This window comes from Athene cunicularia (genome assembly GCF_003259725.1).
Source record: "Athene cunicularia isolate RWA chromosome 1 unlocalized genomic scaffold, athCun1 chr1_part1, whole genome shotgun sequence".
Classification (NCBI taxonomy): Eukaryota; Metazoa; Chordata; class Aves; order Strigiformes; family Strigidae; genus Athene; species Athene cunicularia.
In genome coordinates, this window is record NW_020799091.1 from 116,726,273 (window position 1) to 116,749,200 (window position 22,928).

The 22,928-nt window shown below is 41.6% G+C and overlaps 1 protein-coding gene across 1 annotated transcript in view; it reads left to right on the top strand.

Moving 5' to 3' along the window:
- The first annotated feature begins 4,334 nt into the window (after nt 1-4,334).
- MYH15 (myosin heavy chain 15) overlaps nt 4,335-22,928 on the top strand; it is a 45,040-nt gene continuing 26,446 nt past the window's right edge. Inside the window, exons 1-17 of the mRNA XM_026850114.1 lie at nt 4,335-4,524; nt 5,629-5,732; nt 6,178-6,321; nt 7,996-8,152; nt 9,554-9,581; nt 10,446-10,539; nt 11,935-11,955; nt 12,536-12,628; nt 13,930-13,993; nt 14,087-14,185; nt 16,139-16,242; nt 16,665-16,803; nt 17,381-17,499; nt 18,592-18,741; nt 19,724-19,894; nt 20,906-21,085; nt 22,322-22,454. Of these exons, the coding sequence (XP_026705915.1) occupies nt 4,434-4,524; nt 5,629-5,732; nt 6,178-6,321; nt 7,996-8,152; nt 9,554-9,581; nt 10,446-10,539; nt 11,935-11,955; nt 12,536-12,628; nt 13,930-13,993; nt 14,087-14,185; nt 16,139-16,242; nt 16,665-16,803; nt 17,381-17,499; nt 18,592-18,741; nt 19,724-19,894; nt 20,906-21,085; nt 22,322-22,454 (1,891 nt within the window). The 5' untranslated portion in view covers nt 4,335-4,433. The remainder of the gene's footprint in view (nt 4,525-5,628; nt 5,733-6,177; nt 6,322-7,995; nt 8,153-9,553; nt 9,582-10,445; nt 10,540-11,934; nt 11,956-12,535; nt 12,629-13,929; nt 13,994-14,086; nt 14,186-16,138; nt 16,243-16,664; nt 16,804-17,380; nt 17,500-18,591; nt 18,742-19,723; nt 19,895-20,905; nt 21,086-22,321; nt 22,455-22,928) is intronic.

The following is a 22,928-nucleotide window of genomic DNA, read 5'->3' on the forward strand; positions in this document are numbered from 1 at the left end:
AAGGAAACGTGTGAGAAGAGCGTGACAGCAAGCTGAGTGCGGGAGCGCGACACAGGCCGCTTGTTTTCAGCTTGAGCACAGGCTCCTTTCGCAGATGTATCCAGACCAGGCCTGAAAGCCTCACCCCTAGTCTCTCCTCAACTTAAGTCTGGAGGTGGGCATGTCTCTAGCAAAGCAGTAGTGATTCTCTGTCTCTTGGTTGCATTCCCCAAATGCTAAAAACACCAGGTTACTAAAGCACTCAGATCCTCAGACCTGCCATATCAATCTCCTGTATTTGAGTCTATCACTTCCATAAATTCCTTTATTTCTTACAAACCTACTTTGTCTGTGCAACCTGTCACTGTCCAGTCATCAGGACAACAGCTTTAAAAACAGCAGACTCAGTATGCAAACGTTTTTCTTCTTGCCTGATCACAAACCAAACCACTTGTTACTGTGGGTATCTAAGAATCCAGGGAAGCCACGGACAAGCTCCTTCCTGGTTCCCCTTGCTTCTTTTGAATGCAGTTTTCTAAAACCCTAATATATTGTCTTCCCTTGGGGGAAGCAGTATCCACAATATTTATTTTCCTTTGTGCTTTTATATTCAGTTTATGCTAGAACCAAAGGAAACCGATATATCTACCCATACTGGTAAAAGCAAATCAATCTGGATGTTTCAGTTGTTTTGCTGTTTATGGGTTGAAGTTAAAGGAGACCTGAGTTACTTATGGCGCTTGTTTTACAGGAAAAATGAGTTTACGATAAGACATTGCCTAAACTCAGTCTCATAAATGAGTTTCCTGAAGCAAAGCACTCACTAAAATTGATGCCTACTTTATTATCTGTAATTCATTTTCCAGGCAGAATCAATATATTCTTACATTTCTTCGCTGTCTTGCCATGTTCATAAACTGGGGAATACCTGTGTATCCAAAACCTAAGCCTATAGGCTTGGCTTTTAAACCTCTGGGGCCCAGGAAGGGGATTTAAAATGCTTGACTGGGATGCGAGAACTCATATCATAGCTCTGTTTCTTGAAGGCAATTTGGGTCACGTAACCAAATTCCCTTTATAATCAATTGTCCCTTGTGCAAGAAGCTTTGATTTCCATCTTCTACGGGAGTTACAGCTGAATAGCCTTAATTCCACCGCCACCACCACCCCACCAAGCCCATGGTAATTAAGTTCTGAGGCACTTGGAAAAGCAATGCTTGCCCCTGTGAAAACACAGAAGCAGGAAAAGCTTCTTCCATGAAGTCATGGAGCAAGAATAGCATGGCGAGGGGCAGCCGGCGAGGAGCGCGCCTCTCCCTGCTGACATTCCTGCCACCCCCCGCTCCTCAACAGGGTGCAGCCACACGTGTCCCCTCCCCAGGCATTGTCTCCTCAGCCAGGATCCGGTGGACAAATATAGGCATGGAAGAAAACTGCTGATGCCTTTAAACAGTTATCACCAGTGACCTTGAGATAGGGGAATATAAAGTCTGGACCAAGCGGAGTCGTGACACTTTCTGTGTGCTCTCCAGGGTGAGTACCAACCTCTCTCACTTCTAAATGCGGGTAGCCAGCTGTGCTCTAACACTGTACCGTGGTTTTGATGTGACTAAGGCTTTCATGTGGCTTAAGGTTTTAGTAGTAATATCACATACAGCCTATGTTAGTTATCCTAGGATGCTTATTGAATGCTAGGATGGTAAATACATGTTTCTTCTCTAACATTGGCGCATTCATTTAGCCAGCTAGAACGATCGCTTAGGAAAGTGTCAGGTCCCTGGTAATTATGCATCTGGGTGGACTGCTGAGCCAATACCTGCAAGTCATTTTTTCTGTCTTTTCTATCATCTGCAAGAGGTGAAGGCTTATGAAGTTCGCTATTTTAAACAGCTTGTTGGTCCAGGGAGTTCTTTAATCCAACCCGAGTTACAACCCTTGGAGAATCACTGTGTTCCCTTTCAAAGACAGGCAATGCCTGCTGGTGTTGCTATTGTGGATGAGCTGTTAGCACTACAGTAGCTCTTCCAACTGCCACAGCAAAGAAAGACAAGGTCCATCCTTTCCAAGTCTGGACACACCACAAAATTGCTGGTGGTCCTCGGCGAGACACTTAACTTCGTGTAGCAATATTGGCTTTCTACAGTGTGTAGGTGTTTTCAAGGATCTTCCAGAGTTCATATAGAAGGGCTGACTCTGTTGCTAGCTAGAATGACTGAAAGGAAAGCGAACGTCTTTAGCTCTGCCTTGTCTTTCCCAGCTATACTGCCTTTTAAAAATAATCCTATGACCATAAACCAAACAACATTTACAGTTTCTCGTATCTGGCAGTGGATTTGCCTCACCGAGTTCTCTGCCTCCACAAGGTGTGTGCTGCCTGGGCTCTGACCTCTGTCATAACTCCAAGCACATGAGACTGCTGAAGAAATAGTGATTCTCTCCCAGCTGCCATAGTGCTTCTTTATGCCATAGTGGTTGGCCCTGAAAATATATATGGAAAAAAAAAAAAAAAAGAGAGACAAAAAGGTGATAGCTGAGCAACTGTCCCAAAGAGGTCTGCAAATGGAGCTAAAATGCACAGAAGTGGATTAGAGTACTTCAGTGCATATTAGGACTTGTGAGAATCTGTCCCGAGTCTTAGAGATTAACACTGGAGTGGCTTCTCTGGCATTTGCACATTCAGTGTGAAATGACACTTACATGGTGTAACACTGTTCTGTTTAAATGTATGAACTGCTGTAATTTCAGAGCTAAGACACGCTCCCCATGGGAGAGAGACTTTGCCAAGCTAGTTTTGAGTTGTGCCTCCAGCTGGGAATTTTGGTCAGTTCAGATGATGGTAAAGTAATTGGTGATAGTTGTGCTTATGTAGGCCCTTAATCTTTAAAAAGGAAAAAAGTTAAGGCTGGTTCTGAGGAAGAAGTTTTTGCTCTACAGCAACAAGACAGAAGGTCTCAAGCTTGTGCTGCAGCAGTGGGAGAGGGCTGAATGTAAAATGTTTGGCAGCTCTGCTGTCTTAGGGCTTTACATTCCCCAGGAGGAATGTGTTGGAAAAAACCTGCTTTGGTTGATGAGGAGCTTTTATCCCTACCAGGATTCTGTTAGAAAAAAATTGAATTAAATTTTGAAAGAGTACAGTGTCTGTCTTGATAGGCCTCTTGAAAATTTGTCTGCTGCTCTGGATATTACACAGTAAATAAAGTAAGGCAAGAGGTAATATCTGAGGGTCACTTGTACAGCTTCGAATAGTAATCAAACAGTGTCTTGACTTTAAAGAAAAATGCATCTGGAATTCTTAAATTGTGTGTATGTGCGTATACGTGTTAGCGGTAGAACTTCTTTTAGACATTCTCTGGGCAGCACCGTGAGTGTTTTATGTGTGTGTGTGTATAAGTATTTATACGAGTGTGTATATAATAAATAAATAAAAACATACCTGTATCACCACTTTAGAGAGTACATAATAATCCAATTAGTTGCTTGGCAGTACAAACCCAGCAAATTTGTCTCACACTTATGTCCCATGTCCTCTCTTTCATGATAAAAGGCTCCTAAACACCACAGCCTTGTCATTTGAGAAAACAAGTGTAGGTATTAAGCTGGACTAATAAACTCAAACCAACCTAAGAAACTATGAAGCCCTTGCACCAATACTGCAGATACATTTGCCCCCTGCTGTACCTTGCTGCAGGTGAATTTGGAGGTACCAGTAACTTGAGAAGCCGTATCAGTTCAGGAGCTCCCCGAGCTGTGTTAGTCCTGGTTTTTATAACATGATAAATGTTATTTCTTAAGGGGAGTGTGCTGCAGGTAGCAGAGCTGTTTCCAGCTCCAGTGCTGGCTTTCTTCAGCAGAAGCGTGGGCACATGTCTCTGGAGCTGCACCAAGGGTGTAACGCACACCCTTGCAGCAGTGAAGTCTTGCTCCATGATTCCCAGAAAATGCCCGCCTGAGACAATGCTTGAAGCAGCTGAGCGGCACGGCCCCAGAGAGACGGGCTGGAGAGCATATGCCTGCTCTAAAATTTGAAAGAGGCCAGAACAGGCCCCCCGCTAAGTGGTTTTTAAAATCACAGCTTCAAACGGTCCATTTTATCTCCTGCTCTTAAGCACCATTCATGCCACAAAGAAGAGATTAAATTCTCTTGTGGAGATAACTGTGACCCATGTTGAGGTTCTGAACGACACAGGATTTGCCTGGCTTTAAATAAGCTGAGCCAGAGAAGGGTTTAACTAAGGGTGCAGTATAGCCCCAAATCCATGTTAGGTATTTGTGTTTCAAATTAATCATCACTTTGATCAGCCACCTGCCACATTGTGCTGAGTGTTTTGTATTGTGTCAGATAGTCCACGAAATAAGATATCTCTTCCCCCCCCCCCACACTCCAGCCTTTCTTTGGTAGACCAGGTCCCTTTCTTCTTCCTCTTTGAGCTGTGCCACCTTGAACCCTTGCCAAGATGATGGACATGTCGGAATTTGGGGAGGCTGCTCCCTTCCTCCGAAAGAGCGAGAAGGAGCTGATGATGGCACAGACAGTTGCCTTCGACGGTGAGTTGCAGTACACTTTATGCTGCCAGTGGCCAGTTAGGAGGGACGAGGGTTGCATCCAAGGGCAGCTGTGGGAATGCAGAGCAAAGCAGGATGCAAAGCCTCAGCTGTTGCTCCTGTGCTGCTGCTGCTCTTTGTGATAGCTGGTTCAACCGAGTTCTGGTTTCTTTAGTCTGAAAAGCTATTAAAAGCCCCCAGGTAGTAGTAAATAGAAATAATCTATCCATTTATGTTAAGTAAGTAATTAGCTAGATTTAGAGGCAAGGCGTGTTTGTACTGCTCTGCTAACAGGGGCATGAGGTTTTTGGCCATTTGAAAGAAAACCACCACACATTGATGTTCCTGTAATGAGAGAGATTCTGCAGCCTGACTAGATGTCTCATTATATTATACCTGTACATCTGTTTGATTTACAGGCTGTATGAAAACCTGATGTTAGCTTTTAGTTTCCCATAATTTATTTTTCCTGAAATGGATTTATATGAGCCCTGAGACATAGTAGTATGAATACATCAAAACCCACAGCATTTCACTATTGAGAATGGTTGCTGTAACTAAAGACCTAGACACTAGTGCAGCTACTCCAAACTCTAAAAAGCCATATACATAACTCAGTGTAAGTTATTAATATTGCTGTTTATCAAGACAAACCTCAGAAGAATGTATAGGAATAAGGTAAAATCTAATAGCTGGCAGGCAAATAATGTGGGCTGAATTCCTTGCTCAGATTGCAATTTTCTGTGTGACTTTTTAGCAAATGCCTTAATTTGGGCTTGGATCTCAGCTCCTCCATCTGTACATTGGTGATAATGATTATGGATTTCCCGTGGAGGCTGAGGCTTAGCCAGCATTTATGAAATATTTTGACACCTCGTGCTGGAAGGATCTAGAGGAAGCCAAGTGGTAGTTTCAAAGGGGAGACAACATTTGGGAGCCCTATGCCTTCTGCTTTGGCAGGCAGCTCCCCAGCACTGCCAATCTGCTGCGGTCCCAGAGGTTTTTTGTCATTTGTGCAGAAAAAGTAACCCAGCAGTCTCGCTTAGCTAGGCATGGTGTTGCTGTTTGACACAAGGCTGTGGACCCTCGGTCTCCTTAATTTTACAGGGAAGAAGAAATGTTGGGTTCCCGATGAAAAGAAGGCTTACGTTGAAGCTGAAATTACAGAAACCAGCGGTGGCAAAGTGACCGTGGAGACAACAGATGGAAGGGTACAAAACTAGTTTTGTCTGATCTGTGCCTAACGAGACTAGAGAAACGAGCTCCAGAAATTACCTGGTTTAAACTCAGCTGCCTGTTTCATGAAATGGGCTGCGACTGGGAAGCCCCATATGTGTGATATGACATATGATGCCATATCAGAATGACACATGAAATCCCACCAAGGGAAAAAGGAGCAATGCAGTGGTGGGTGAGTGAGCGTCAGCCACCCCACAGCAGTGGGCAGTCTGTGAGCAGAGGTATGTAACCAGCCAGGTCTGGTTTGGCCCCCAGAGGTAAAAACCTAGGCTGTAGCTAAATCCTGTGACTCCTTTCACAGCTGTACCACTGCGCTTCTTACTTTTAGGAAAAAAAAAAAAAAAAGAAGTTCTATAAGGTGTGTGAAACAACAGAAAATCGCAGTGTTTTCCAGTGTTACTGTACTTGTCTTTGCAGACCATGACTATAAAAGAAGATGATGTACAGTTAATGAACCCTCCCAAATTTGACATGATCGAGGACATGGCTATGCTGACTCATCTGAATGAGGCTTCTGTGTTGTACAATCTGAGGAAGCGCTACAGCAACTGGATGATCTATGTAAGAGTCATTACAAGGGTATATTTAGAAATCTGAATTTCAAGTGCAGATTTCATGTTTGAACATGCGGTGTTCTTCATATTCAGTTTCCTACTTTGATAAGTCACGAAACTGAGGGTCTTGCTCATCTTTTCAGGAAAGAAGTTGCTTGGAGCTGGCTCGTGTCTGAATATGGACAGGCAAGACTGAATGAATAAAATGGTGTCTAGTTCTTTGGTTTTGCTTGAGTGTCTAGGAGAAGGGTGTCATGGGACATATTTCAGCAATCAAGGTGTTGGGGAAACCTAGTTTATTTTCTCTCTCCTAATACTAATCCATGTCAATATCAGCCATGGAGATTTCCTTGTTAAGAAGCGATGCCTCAAGCTTAGGGCACACACATAACTTTTAAGTATGAGACTTTCTAATTTTAGTTCAGTAATTTTATTCCCTTCATTTTCAGTGCTGACATCTGTCTTGTTTTGCTCTGGCCTTTTCCCTTGTTCTGTATCTTCCCCATGACATCATTACATAATTTCTGTCAGTACCAAAACAAGCTTCAGTAGCATCTAATTTTATGAGGCCAAACTTTTGCTCTCAGTTTGCTGCACTCAGTTGGATCTGAAATCAGTCAGGGGAATCTGTAAATTTTCTAGCCAATTCCTGTTCTGGTTTTTGGTGTTCATCAGAAGATTGGATCCAACTCTTTCCCATTTAAATTATGGATCTTAAACATTTCTGCTTTTTTCTAATAACCCCTGTATGGACATGTACGGCCTAAAGCATAGCTTTGGCTGCAGATCAGTATAGGTCCATACTGGTTGGGGTTTTTCCTTTCTTTGTAGAAAACAGGACTGAAGACTTGTGCCAAGGCCATTCTGGAGCAGGTCCTAATGCTATTTTTAGGGGAAGACACCTGGATTTTACCTGAAACTTTTAGAATGCAACTGAGCTCGTTAATCTGTGTGCACATAAGTGATTGTGCCTATATAATAACTGGGTTTCTTTGAAGATTTTTACTTCAGCCTGGACTAAGTACCTGAAAAGTTACCAGCTAACACCAATTCCCTGGGGTTGCAACTGAAAACTCATTCTTCCTCAGAATGACCAGGCCCCAGCTAACTGATGTAGATAGCCTAAAGAGTGACTATAAAAAGATAGATTTTTACCAAGTGTGTTTCTCCAAAAGATGAAAAAAAGCTCCACAGCTTTGGGGAATAACACGGTGAAGTTGTTTTCTCTTTGAACAGCCATCAGAATTTGCCCCAAGGTGTTCGCATCAAATTAATAATGGGAGATCATTTCTCCTCTTGAGAATGGAGTTCTAACAGGAAAGCTGTAACTCTTCTTTCCTTCATAATGACTGTTTTCAAGAGGAAACGACTCTCGTGGGAGTAGCAAGACAGAAAAATCAGACTTGGGTCTATTTGCTGTACCTTTGTTTTGCTGAAGGGGCTGTTTTTGTGTCTGGTTGTCATCTTGAAAATACTTTTCCTCTTTAGAAATCTGTTTAATATCTGTAGTTTTGTTATCAATTGTCAATAGGAAGTCACGTAGCAGACCAGTAGCTTTAGAAATTCAGGTCAAGGCTGAAATTTAAGTCAGAATTCAAACTCAAATCAGAAGATGGCAACACCAGCTTGCTTGGTTAACTGACTTCTTTCCTTTGAGCATTTTTTTCTTGTTCCTCTCTAGACCTATTCTGGTTTATTCTGCGTGACTATAAATCCCTACAAGTGGTTGCCTGTCTACAAGTCAGAGGTGGTTGCTGCATACAAAGGCAAGAGGCGCTCAGAGGCTCCTCCCCACATCTTCTCCATTGCTGATAACGCATACCATGACATGCTCCGTAGTAAGTGGCACTGTTTGCTTTCAGATTTGGCTTTGCTTTATTTAGCTGACGTGATTGGTACCGGATGGAAGTTTGTGAGAGTTTTTGCAGTGTGCAACAAATGTGCAAATACTCTACAAGCAACAGGGGCTTGGCAGTCTGTGTCATTTTTATATATAGATATATATATAATTTTTTTTAAACTCCTCTGACTGTCCCACTTCTGCTAACAGTAAACTCTGTATATGGATTATCTGTAAGGTGCACAAATTTATCTGTCTGAACTGGTTGAATAATAATAATAATATTTTTTGTAATAAAAATGGGACCATGCCCCAAAGGTCTGTAAGTATTTTGCCAGCCTCAAAAACAAACTTACTGTCAGTTTATGCTAAGTATTCTAATGTTTATAACATGTATGCGTTCAAAGGTTAGCAGAGGCCAGCTATCTAGGGTGCAGCGTGCACATTGCTTGCACGAACCTACTGTGGGTGTGGGTGCCAAGCGTGCAAAAATGAACTCCAGATTTTCTGTCGAATTTTCTCGCTCTGACCCTCAAATTACTGGAGAAAAAATCGTTCATCAGCAGAGGGCAGCAGTGATGTCCTCACACCAGGTCCTGGGAGGCAAGGCAGCAGGCTAAATCCCAGAGAGACTTGCTGAGAACACATACTGCTGTCACTTGGTTTTAATAAAATGGAAAGTGTCACAGCTGTGATGGGGCAGAAGGCACTAGGCAGAGGGAATGTGTGTGTGGCTGTAAAGAGGTGCTCTTTTATCAGATAAGGGTGAAATATGGCTAGGCTGCCTAGTATGTAGTCTGTCATGATGACTGGAATTGAAAAAGAGAAGAGGAATTTAGACTCAACATCTTGGGGAAGCTGCTATGATTTAGCATTTGCTGAACTTAGTAATAATATCTTAAGGTTGCAAAGTGTTACAGTACAGACTTATTTCTGGTCAGGCCATTAACAGCAGCATGGCCAACTGAAGAAAAGTACGTATACATAGTAATAGCCTCTGAACAAACAGCAAAATTACTTGGGTTGGTCTAGTATTGCAGTAGCAGAAAGGTCAGATGTGAACAAAGGCATACTAAGGAGTAAGAAAAGAAAAATGTTGATGACAGGAAATTACTTTCTTTATTATAGTTTCCATGATACAGCAGCAATGTGCAGGACTGACAGGTCTTTAATACCAACTTGATCAAAACACGAGAGGAGGATTCAGGGCAGGGCTAGAACTTGCGCTGCTGGAGGTCAGTCTAGGTGATACTAACTTTTGTCTTTCCATCTCTGCTTCATGTCATTCTCTCCTGTCCTTACAGAACTGATTCTGGAATAGTTGGTACTCGTTTGCAATTATAATAAGCAATTTTTACAGCCTACTAAGTTTGTCTTTTTTCCTTCCCCTCCTCCACAGATCGGGAGAATCAGTCTATGCTGATCACGTAAGTGCTTCTCTTTTAACTGATTTGAGACTGTTGCTGCAAAAAACTTAGAGGTAAAAATTCCTACTGAAACACAATTTGACCCTTGAAAGCTCAGGTAAATTGCCTGGAACTTGATTCAAGCCAAGTAACTGGCAACTTGGCCATCTGATGGCTGCCTTGAGGCCCATGGGAAAGGAGTAGCTGAGGGTTTGATGAAGACTGGCCCATCCCCAATACCCATCTGGTGTTCATTCCGTGTAGGCACAAAAACAACTCAACAGGCAGCTAAAGATGCTTCTTCCAGGGTTAGCCTGGGAATGGCTGCCCTCTTATGACATGGAAGAATTTTTGTCAATGTGGTTGCTCTTGCTTACAAATTATATTTAAGAATGTTTTGTAGACAGATCTAAAGGGATGGGCATGACCACAGCAGAAAGGAAGAGGCACTTCATTTACTGGCAAGCATGAAAAATGGAGAGCTGGGTGTCTCTACACAGTTCACATGTGCTCCTGGATAATGCTGTCAGCTTTTCTGTACGTTTTCTAACTCATTACCTGTATGTAGGCGTACCTCAGATCTTCAGTCTAGATGTTTGTAATAAAACTTCATGCCCTTTAAGGAAGCTCAGTGTAGCGTGGGTTTGTACTAGATTTCTGAGACCAGTCACGTGAAGAATTAGTCGCTGCTATCGTAGGCATTCACTTCTTCATTCAGTCAATTTAATGTGATTTCCACTGAAATGGCTAAACAACAGGCTGCAGAAATCAGTCAGTGATCCTGAGAATAGCCTGTGTGCGGGGAGGAGCTGGCAGGACAGGAGGGTGAAAGAATGAGTTACAGCTGTTTGAGCAACACCTATGTTATCTTCCTCCTTCCTTTAGCGGAGAATCCGGTGCTGGCAAGACTGTCAACACAAAACGTGTCATCCAGTACTTTGCCACAGTGGCAGCCCTGGGTGAACCTGGTAAAAAGAACGTAAGTCTGCTGGTGGCTGTTTCATTTCAGACTCACAAGGTTTTCCTGTTGTGTACAACTAAGCTTACAAGTCTGCATCCTGAACACTAGACCATGTGCTAGACCTCAACAGGCATGGTTAAAAAAGTAAACTGTTTGGAAAAGATACTGATGCTTCTACATGGCATTACTGAGAGCATGCTGTTCTGAAGGTACAAAGGCAATGCTCACCTGAACTTGCCACACTCCAGACAGAGCACCAAAACCATTCCTGGTTCTGAACAGTTGCTTGTTACTGCTGTTTTTTTCTAGGAGTTTTACTTTCCATGAGTGTTAAATAGGTTTATGATCGTGTTAAAGCTGGTCAAAAGATGGGGAGACTGTGAAGATTAAGATTTTTTTTTTTTTTTTTCACATGGAAAATAGTCTTCAAAAGGATTTAGGATTATCATTTCTCATCAAAGTACCCATTTTGTTGGAATCTTTTTTGTCCACAAAAAAAGAATATTTTGACAAAAGATTTGTTTCATTCAGCTTTTCTGTATTTCTCTTTGGATAAGTGCTGTTCTACTTAGAAGTGTTCTCTAAGGTTACAGTGAATACTGTATTCATGCTGCTTTTCATCTTGTGTTGCTATGAGCTTATTCGCTATGACCTTCATTGCACTTGTAAAGGCTCAGTGCTCTTGTGGTGAATTAAATGATTCCTATGAACTATATTTATAAGGCCAAAATTTCATCCAGGCTTACATTCAGGACGCATAACTCACATCACCAAAATCTAATATACATTCATCTGAAGCCTGCAAGGCTCTCTTAACAAATAATTGAGCAGTCCAGAGGCAGCTTTCTCTGTGCAGTCAGGTTGGTGCTCCTAATGGTGTCTGAAACGTGGTAGGCTCATAGAACAATTGTGCAAATAACAGATACTGCAGCTGGAAGATATTCCAGCTCAGGTTACATTTTATTTTCATTATCAGCAGCCCTTTTTTTAAAAAAAAAAAAAAATAATCCAAGAGTTCAAGTGTGGCATGATCTAATAATGTGAAACTAAAACTTGTATGTTTGCCTTTACATCCTTTTATTCTTACCACCTGGCACCAGTGTCTTTTCTCTGTCCAGTTCATTAGCCTTTTGGTTCATTGTGAACATCTCCAGAACAAAATAAGATAGATGTTTGGAGCAGGGGTTAAAACAACAAACCGTGTAGGAACAACAGTTGGCTATTTTGTGGTGTATGGTGAATGCAAAGTAAAGGTTGCATGTGCTTTTTGAAGGAAGGCTTCAAATGTCCTGCTGGTGTGTTGAGACCTAGTAGACATCTAATCTTGCTAACCTTTATCTTTTGTGATGGCCTTCATGCTGGTAGTACTCACATTTTCTCTTTTTTTTCTCCATTGTATTCCTCTTTTGACAGCAACCAGCTACCAAAACTGGGGTAAGTTTCCAGCTTTGCTATTTTACCTTTTTCCACATGAAAATGATACTGGGCTCTGTCAGTCCATGTCACAAACCTCAGCATTTCACTTTGTGTGGTTCTCCCCATGAAGGATCCCTGGAGCCCAGGTAGTTAAAGTAGTTTTCTTCAGGAAACTGAAGTTTGTGTGAGTGACAGTTAATGCTTTCCTTGCCTCCAAAAATTCCAGATTTTACAATCTCTGAGTGCTTTCAAATCTAATGCATTTTAGCACTTGTCACCGTCTTCAATAGCCCCTCTCCTACACACATTCATTTGGGTGTCCCCATGTGCTTCACAGTACATGGGAACATATGACAATTGATTGTATGCAGATGGTGTAAAGTATGAAACCTATGAAGCAAAACAATCGAGAACATTAGAATGTTTTGAGGCCTTTTAAGCACCCATAATTGAATGACGATCTTGCCATTATTCCATTCACACTGTGCCACCCCTAGGCTGGGGCTAAATCACTTTGCTTTGGAGGCTTCTCTGTGTAAGTGACAGCCGAGTTTGTGGCCTGTAGGTTTCTCAATAGTATTTCAACCTTGACTTCTAGGGAACCTTGGAGGATCAAATCATTCAAGCAAACCCAGCCCTAGAAGCTTTTGGAAATGCCAAAACCCTCAGAAACGACAACTCCTCACGTTTTGTAAGTCTGTAACAAAAAGCAATGATGTCCTCTTCCAACAATGGCCAGTTAATAGCATTTCTGCAATTATCCCTTCATAAATTGCTGCTCATTTTGTCCATAAAATGATTGGATTTCCACACAGTGGAAGAAAAGCAAAGTAGGATCTAACCTGAAAAACTACTGAAAGAATTAAAGACAAAAAGAACAAAGATCCACCCTGAATAACTGTTCAAACTGTACGTGATCAGGAGACAAGCAAAGCCTAGCTTTATGAAATCCTTTGAACAGCAACACCAGATCTTCCCCAGGGCTGCCTCTGCTGCATAGCCTTATTTTCCTACCATCTTTTCCACTAGCCTAAGTCATTCGTCTCCCCATAATAGCTCTACTTTGTCACTAAGTGTCAGAAAAACACCCTGCTCCCTCCCACATCTTCCCCCTCTGCAGACCCACAGAAGCAGCAGCACTCTCACCTTTGATCTATAGCATCCACCTTTTCGGCTGAGTAATCTGCCCCTGCCTGTCCCTCAGTGCTTGACATGACCTCAGGCCTCTCCTCATTGCCATTAGGCTTGCAGGAGAGCAGTCCCCTCAGGAGCTCTGCCTCTGCCACAGCTGGTTGATGTTGGCTCAGAGGTCCAAAAGGAATGGCATGAGGATGACAGCCTGAATTTGTAGCCCATGCTTCCCAAACAAATCTAGTTAAAAATTAAATTGAAAGGGGTGGAGAGGGTCAGAGAGAGTAAGCATCTGTGGAAAACTACACAACTGTATAAGGAGTTTGTCAGCTGAAATGGTAATTAGTTACTTTAAAAAGTTGATGTGTTTGGATAAGATAAATGAAAATTACTCAATTTTTATTAAATTGGGGGAAATGAATATGCAAATGTAATGGACAAAGCCTTGTAAAATCACAGCACCCTTCTGATGTAATTAGTTGCGTATGAGTTAGGACTGCAAATTAGGAGTCAAAAAAGGAGCCTGTGTGTCTCATACCCAGGCTTATTGCTCTTGAGTCCTGCATTACAGTAAACCTGCATCATGAAACTGGAAGCTACGTGCATTCCCATATCTTAGCCTGGCAGATAAGCATGCTGTTATCTTTTCCCCACAAGCTGATTACATAGCTGTATGTACAGACTGAGGCTTGGAAAAGTGTACCATTGTTTGATATTTCTCATTGAAAATCTGCCTGTGCAAAGCCAAGGAGTTAGCATAAACTAATTCTTTGGGCCAAATGATTGCCTTCAAGCAGCATCCTTTGTTTCCCTCTGTGTATACTATATGCACTAATTAGAATATTCTTCTGTGTGAATTAGGGTAAATTTATCCGAATCCATTTTGGAACCACAGGCAAGCTGTCATCTGCTGATATTGAGATTTGTAAGCAGCAAACTCTCTCCTTTTAAAAAATACAATTGCTCATCTGAAAGCTTGGAGAGTACTTTCTCACTGAATTTTCCTTTGTGCAACTAGATTTATTGGAGAAATCCCGAGTGATTTTCCAGCAACCAGGCGAAAGAGACTATCACATCTTCTACCAAATCCTGTCAGGAAAGAAACCAGAATTATTGGGTAAGCATTATGTGGATCCACAGCATTTAGGAACCAACCTTCAGCTGAATAGACAGTGGCTGAGGAGGGGGCAGGAGGCAAACCCGTGTGCAGAAAGGTCCTTACGCTTCCCCTTGGTAAAGCTAAACTTCCACTGTCAAATATACTTTTCTAAAGGTGCTGTTCCAGTGGCAGCAACAGAGATCATTTTTCTGTGACACACTGATGTGAGTACCCTATAAAGGGAAGTGATATTACAGATTAGTCTAAAGGGAATGAGACTCAGACAGGACTTCTAAAATGTAGCATTATAGAGGCAAAAAAAAAAAGTCACGCTGAATTTGTGTAATCCAAGGTCCTGAAACATCTGGGAAATGCCTCGTCTCCAAAAGCGTTTGTGGTGATAAAGCTATAATTATCCAGATTTTCACATGTGAGGAGATTTGCTTATAGGTCCATGAAGAAAAGCTAGTTTCCTCTCTCTGCCCCAAGTGCCAAAACTGGCATCCTAGCATAATGTGTAGCATGAGAGAATATGCAAAGCTGCCTGCTGCTGATTATGTGGCTATTGCCCCTTTCAAGCTTGCCCTGGCTGAATGCAGACCTGGTGGAGAAGAGCAGAGAGCAGATGAGGTCTCTCTGCTCTCATCTCCTAATGCACTGAATAAAACCTTCACTAGTTTCTTCAAGTGATGTGGTTTGCTGACTTTAATTTGTGCTCTGAAGGAACTCATTTTATAAAATACATTAAAGAGTCACTTTACTGCTCCACTAAACTCCTACTAAGCCACAGGAATCATAATCTGTTTTGAAGTCTTATCCTGACAGTGCATGGTCAAGTCCCTAACCCTCTTAGCTTTTACATGGCCTAATTAATGATGATTACAGGAAAGATTTCAAGGAAGCATTGCACTGAGATTCCTGTGTGAATCCCTGTGCTGGGAAAATACGCTCTTTCTCGTAAATTGTTTGTCTGTATACTCTACAACAGCACACACCTTTTTGGCCAGCAGGGACATGTCTGCAGGCCCTTGAAGAGGCTGAAACCAGTGGGGACTTCTGTTTTGTAGACAAGAAATGTATGAGTTTGTATATACACATAAATATCTAAATGAGTTTGTATATACACATAAATATCTAAATAGAAATAAGTATAACTATAGCAAAATATAAATGTAGACAAATGAATATGTAACATAGAGACTACATAGCAAAGACAGACATAGAGAATATGATTTTATGTACACGTATATTGATAGACATATATTTACATACATACATACATATTGGTATGTGTGTATGTATATAAAATATTGAAAACTAGACCAAACCTTCATCTGCTGCATATAGGTGAAACTTTCAATTGATTTAGAGAAGCAGGACTCTCCCTGTAGTTTCAGAGCCAGCTAGCTTTCTAGAAAACAACAATATGTTTTTGGGTTTTGATGTGAAGGGAAAGGAAAGAAGAGAGAAAGAGAGCACCATTTGCAGACTTTTGTTCATCAAGAGCCAAATGTCCTCTGCAGAAAGTCCTGGAAGTTGCTGTTTTGTGAGACTGTTATAAAAGAGGGGAGCCACGCCCACTGTCTCTGTCTCAGACCATACTAAAATCCTTTTCTCCTCTGTACTTAGATGGGATTTTTACCCCTACAGGCATGCAAGCAGAAAGTAGGCCTATACAGGAAACTGTGAACTCAGTATACTGCAAAACATGCTTAGTAGATGTGTATGCGGTATTCCCATATGCTTTTCATTCACGCTTCCTCTAAATCTTGGTCTTCAGACTGAAATAGTATAATGAAAGAGTTGGTTGCTGCCTGCAGCTGTAAAAAAAACCCAAAACAAACAAAAAAAACCCCCAGTTTATACACAGTTGTGCAGGCACAAACATATGTTAGAGTTGACCTTTTGATCTCCATTTTTGGGGGATATCCTGAATGGATGGCAGTTTTGACTTTAGCAGTTCTTTTACAGATATGCTACTGGTATCTACCAACCCATATGACTACCACTTTTGCTCGCAAGGAGTAGTTACAGTGGACAACTTGGACGATGGAGAAGAATTGATGGCAACAGATGTAAGCCTGTATTGATTTAACTTTGCGCTTCACAGATTAGGTGCATGTGGGGAGGAAAAGTGCTGGCAGGAGCCTAACTTCTGTCACTGAAACTTTTGGACTAAAGTCAAAGCAGAAATGCGTCTTAATTGCATTCATACTATAAAGCACAAGGCCTGATAAACTATCTGGCCTTGCTCCATGTAATGCCCATGGGCATAATGTTCTTATAATTTTGATATATAAAATACTAGATAAAGGGAGCTCTTCTCCTGCTCTCCAGCCACTGCTGGGTCTTCAGGGTGTTCTAGTGGCTGCTTTGTGAGATAACACACCTCGGCAGGTTAGTAATTCCTGGAATGCAAAGGTAGATTGTGGGACTGCAAAAATGACATTGTTTTTGAATAGGGAAGTGACAAAATATCTGCATTTCCTTTTTACAGCAAGCCATGGACATCTTGGGCTTTGTGCCAGATGAGAAATCTGGTTCCTACAAGCTCACAGGTGCCATCATGCACTTTGGGAACATGAAATTCAAACAAAGACCCAGAGAAGAGCAGGCAGAGGCTGATGGCACTGAAAGTAAGAATAAGACCTAAAATCACTCTTTACCTTCAAAAGTCTGGCATGTGTCATGCACTGTGTTGAGAAAGCAGCAGCCTGTTTGCTTTGATGTAGCTCCTGCTCAGCCAGGAGTGCTGTGTGTGTTATATTTGCAGCAGTGGTGTATTCAGTGGTGGGTAACCTTACTTAGCAGAAGGTGAATAGATGCAGCAACCCAGTGAAATTCCATTTTTGTGACCCCTTGAATAAAACAGCTGTGAGAAATTGTTGCCTTAACTTTCTCTTTCACATCTTCAGGTCTTGCTTCTTTCCCTTGCACCTGAAACTGTCTATAACCAGTGTGGAGATATGTTCTTTTCCCAATACCTGAAGAGTTTCTCAAGTGTGATTCTTGCAGCAGTTGTGGTCTAAGGTAGTTAGATGACCTTCTCTACCACAAGAGACAGTACAGGCATGCCTAACACAAATCATTGAAGGAGCAAGGTCTTTATCAGGTTTCTCTTTGGAAGTGGATGTACTTAATATTTTTTCTTTGTCTAGGCATGTTTCCATGCAGAAGTTCAAAGACAGTTGAAACCTTGTTTCTCTTGATCAGGTGCTGACAAAGCTGCCTACCTAATGGGAATCAACTCCTCTGATTTGGTTAAGGGTTTATTGCACCCTAGAGTGAAAGTTGGCAACGAGTATGTGACCAAGGGCCAAAGTGTTGAACAGGTAAGGAGAAGCTTTCAGGGTATTTGGATACCTGTTCTGCAAGCCTTGAGGATTCATTTGTAACATCTGAGAGAGACAGACAGCTGCTAGAAATATCAATACGTACCTCTAGTACCTGTCCTCATTTTACATCCCCAAACTTGGGGGAATAGACTGTGAAAGTGTGGGAAACAGGTAAAGAGACTGACAAAGGAATAGTGGCCAGCACTGCCCTTGATAGGATTGTTTTTCTGATGTGTTAGTAGCAGCCACTCAAGGAAACCAGGTGCAGTAAAACCACATGGGGACTGGCATCTAATTTTGGATGAGAATAGTTATCTAAAACAGTTGAGCCATGGATTATTTATTCACTCATCACTCATTCATTATTCATGTAATTTTAAGCTCTGTGTGACCTCAATCAGCTAAAGGCAATATCCAGTTAAAGGTATCTCTTAATTTAGGAAACAAAAGTCCACGGGTTAGCGCTGCTGTAGCTGTAGCAGTATTGTAGAAGATGCTGCAGCATTTTGGTTACAATGAAAATTGTTGTTTGAAGACAAGCTCGGTACAGGCTCAGAAACTAGAGAACTGCTGGACAGAGCTCTGTCCTATCAGTGTACTCACACATCGGCTAAAGAAGAGACTTCTGGCAGATTTTTCCTCTCGCCTGCTTATGCCATAGCACCCCTCAAAGATTAGAAGCAAATGGCAATAAGCAACTTGAGCACAGACCTCCCTATTCTGGCAGAAGCTCTGGACATCATGACTGGCATCCTGCCTGTCAGCTTTCTGGTACCTAACTTCCACGGCAATGTAAGGCATTAAAACATTTGCAACTTGCTCTCTAGCTGTTTCCCAAGAGGTACTTTACTAGCACTTTATGTAAGTGTTAGTATACATACATATACTTAACAAGAATTTGAAGAAAAGTTGGCATAGATAATGGGAGAAGCTGTATGTTGCATTAAGTATGCCTTGCTGATTATAAGAACCATTATGAAATTTAATTTAAACCACAAGTAGGGATTGAAATAGGCTACTGCACTGAAACCCTTGTGTTCCACAGTGACTTCTGTTCCACACAGTGGTATTTTGAAACATGTATTTTAGGTTTTGTATGCTGTTGGAGCCTTATCTAAGGCAGTGTACGATCGAATGTTCAAATGGCTGGTGGTCCGTATCAACAAGACCTTGGACACTAAACTGCCAAGACAGTTCTTCATTGGAGTCCTGGATATCGCCGGGTTTGAAATTTTTGATGTGAGTATTAATGTGTGAGGACTTGGTGGAAGGACATAAAAGTACCAAGCGATAGCCCTTAGGTGGGTATTTCTTTTTCTAGATGAAGGCAATGGGCTTAGAAAGCCGAATGGCAAATATTATATATGATTTTACAAGTTTTTTCAATGGATAGATGTAGGAAACAACATTTAGCACAGCTGGATATGCTGATAACTCCAGGGGAAGAAGAAGGTGGCAACTTTTAGCAAAGACAACATCTCACATGCTTTGGGCTATGTTTTAGGAAAATGTGTTGTTCCCACTCTCTCTTTGAGAGAAAGCATATTTTATAGGGTATGATATTTCTTCTTCTTTGTAACTCAGTATAAGAGATATATCTTAATCTCAATATAGGCAGATTTTTACAGTGAGAACAATTGGACAGCCTCCCCAGGGATTTGGTAGAGTCCCTATCACTGAAGGTTTTCAAGGTGTGATTGGACAGGTGCAAGACATTCTCATGTAGGCTCCCTCTCCCATGAAAGGTTGGATCAGGTGATCTTTTGAGGTCCCTTCCTAACTGGGCTGTTCTGTAATTCTACCAGCGTTGTAAACAAGCGTATGTGAGAAAAGCACATTGCAACTCCTGTTTCTCAGAATCCGTTCCTGAAGATAAGTACTTAATGCTGTTGCTGCTATGTGTTGCTCTCCGTATGCAGCCGAGCAAATAGTGCATTGGCTCTGCTTTACAGGACTGGTGTGGCATGCTACTGAAGGAAAGGCACATGCATCCTGAGAGAGCTGAACAAATCTGGGCATCCTCACAGCCCAGAGGACAGCACATGAGGCACTGAACTCCCCTGTCCTTTGCCTTCAATGTTACATTCAGTAGTTTCTCAACCAGTTACTGTTTAGAAGGTTTTAGATAGAAACTGTTTCCTTCTTGCTGTTCCACCAAGCCCTACCATAGTTAATTATTTTGTGGTGCAAATGCTTTTTTTTTTTTTATCTCCTTCTGCAGTTTAACAGCTTTGAGCAACTTTGCATCAATTACACTAATGAGAAACTGCAACAGTTTTTCAATCATCACATGTTTGTCCTGGAGCAAGAAGAGTATAAGAAGGAAGGCATTGAATGGATATTCATTGATTTTGGCATGGACCTGCAGGCCTGCATTGATCTAATTGAGAAGGTATGTACAGGAGTGCTAAGGTGTATTTACTGATCTGATTTTTTTCATGATGCTCCCTTGGAGATGTCATCAAGCCCCAGTGAACAGAGTAGGATAAACAGCATAACAAGTTTCTTGCCTTATATGCAATACAGAATCAAAGGAAAATCAGTATTTGTGGCATTTGTGACTACACGGCTTGAACAGTACCCACAATTTGTGTGGCTGTATAATTTTCCTCAGTTTTTACTTTTGTCTTTCTCTGCCCCTACTTTTTTTCCATATACTTTGTTCCACATATGCTTAACATCAAACTTCCTTGTCAGCTTTTCAAAGCAAATGCTATGTTTCAGTCACATACCACGTGAGGCTCCTGTCTCTTACATTACATGCTGATGTGCGAAGTCCTTCATGCTATTCCTAGCCTGGAACTTTGCTTCCTCTCATCACTTCCTCAGCATGGGATTTGCCTTTCCTTTTCTCTTCTTTGTGAATGTAATGTAGTCCTGGTAGGGACAGCTGTCCCTTTCTGTCTCTCTCTGCCGTCTCTTATGGCATGACATCTAACCCTGCTGATCTGTGAGGAAAAATGAAATTTTGAATCTTGCATTAGCAGGACATTTGGAACAGTTGGAGTAGAAAGGCTTATTATCAAGTGCTCTTCTACTTGATCACTTTCTTCTCCGGTGATTGGATATCTGTGCATGATCCTAATCCCTCAATCTATCCAGTGCTAGGAAGAAAGTTCTTTTCCTGAGAAACAAATAATAAAATGCTAGTTGGTCCAAATGCCTTTAGATGTAAATCAAACCCTTTCTGGAAGTCATCATAAAGCTCCTAAGGCAGAACTGACATACTGAATAGTCAAAGGTATGGTTACTATTTTAACAGAATAGTCAAAGGCTTCCTCCATCAGAATGAGAAGAAATTCTGCAGGCTTAAAATTCCATCAGGTCAAACTTAAAGGTTACACAGCTACTGAAAGCAAAGCAGTCTAAGAATTCTCAAACAAAGATGTTCTTAAATCCACAGCCATTGGGGATCCTGTCTATCCTTGAAGAGGAATGTATGTTCCCGAAAGCTACAGATATGACATTCAAAGCCAAACTCTACGACAATCATCTTGGCAAGTCACCTAACTTACAGAAGCCCAGGCCTGATAAGAAAAGGAAATATGAAGCTCACTTTGAACTTCTTCATTATGCCGGTGCAGTAAGTTCCTCTGCTGGCGGGTAGACTTTGTATTAGAGGTATTCCAGGTGGGGTTTGGCCCATGGCACACAACAAGGGAAGGTGGGAAGGACGAAAAGGGGAAGGAAAGAACAGTGAGCAGTAAAAGCAGACATCTAGTCTCTCTGCACAGTAAGATGCCACCAAACACTGGGACATCTGGTCCTTGGATACACAAATAAAACAAAAGAAACTGAGGAAGACTAATAGTGCCCTTTATGAAAATATGCCTTGCCTTTATCACTTTTCCTATAATCAGATTGACTTGAGATTAAACAGCAGCAGCATGTAATTTTCCCTCTCAGTTCCCTGTACAAATGGACTGAGTAATTTCTGACTAACTTCAAGGAAGGTTTAAAAAAGGAAATTTGACATCATTTTTTACGCACGTTAGGACCAGCGTGTCAAAGCAGCAAAAGGAAATGTGGTTGATTCTGCTACAGGGTGACAGGAATACAATCCAGTACTGTGATAACTGAGCCAAATCTTGCCCAGCTTCAAAGCTCTGTTTTCCTGCCAGATGGGCAGAATTTGAGAGGGATGCGGAAATTTTTTTATCAAACTAGAGTTGATATGAAGCCTCAGCACAGCAGAGCTGGAGCTTACCTGATGCTGTTTATTCCAAATTATAATTGAACATTAAGCTAATTTTGTATTTATTAAGAGAAATATTACCCATCTTGGTCTTTATCTGTATTGTTAATGTATTCAGCAAAGAAAATTATAATTTCTCTCCTCTTGTGGTACTAATAATGGATCATACTTTCCCACTGTGGAAAAGTCCTGGAGTTAGGTTTTTCAGTCATTAAGGTTTTGTCAGAAAACCTTAATTATTCCAGTGTAGCATGCTGTTGTGAAGTGAAATTTTTAACTTGTACGTTTTATATAATACTTCAGCACTTATTAGTAGGGTTCCTGTGACACTGATGGCATGTGGTATCTCTGCAGCCAAGCGCATGGAGTCCATGCGAAGCTGTAGGGACCAGATAGTTTGGAAAGTGTATGTGGGATTCAGATCGTAATTATTAGGAAGAAAGGTTTGGAAATTAGGGAGCAGAGAATTGGAGGGGAAGTGAAGAAAAACCGGGTGGCTGGTACTGCTCTGAGTGCAGCACTTCACAAAAGGCCACTGGCTCCAAGCCAAACCATAAAGAACTACTGGCTGCTGTGAAGGGGAACATTTGTAACCTCTGTTTTGTTTTCAATGCTTTGCTGTAGGTTCCCTATAACATCATTGGGTGGCTTGAGAAGAACAAAGACCCGCTTAATGAAACTGTAGTAGGTATTTTCCAAAAATCATCCAACAAACTCCTGGCAAGCTTGTTTGAAAGCTACATTGGTGCTGACAGTGGTAAGCAGAATCAGCTCATATGGGTTTTCTTTTGTTTCTGGGATGTGTGCTTGGGAATGGATGTCAAAAACAAAACAATTATCTCAACTTCAATTGACTCAATGCTAAATGAGGCAGTGACTAATTATTTAGATGCGCACAGCATCTGTATGATCTTGCCAGTTATACCAAAGAGGCCATTAACTCAGCTAGTTTGAATGCGTAATACCTCTGAGCAATTTTGGCAAGGAAATCTGTGTGTTGTGAACACTCCAGTGGGAGTTTGAGCATGCAAGTGCTCAGATATGCAGGCAAGTGTTGCACAAAAAAATTTTGTGCATAAATGCCTATGAACAGGAACAGCTCTTGTTTCCCTCGCTGTAGTCCTCCTTGCTAATCACCCTGAATTAACTAAGAAATACAAAGCTGAAGAGAGAGTTTTGGACTATTTTGTTGGGTTAGTGGCAAGTAGACACTGAAGGTATCTGAACACCA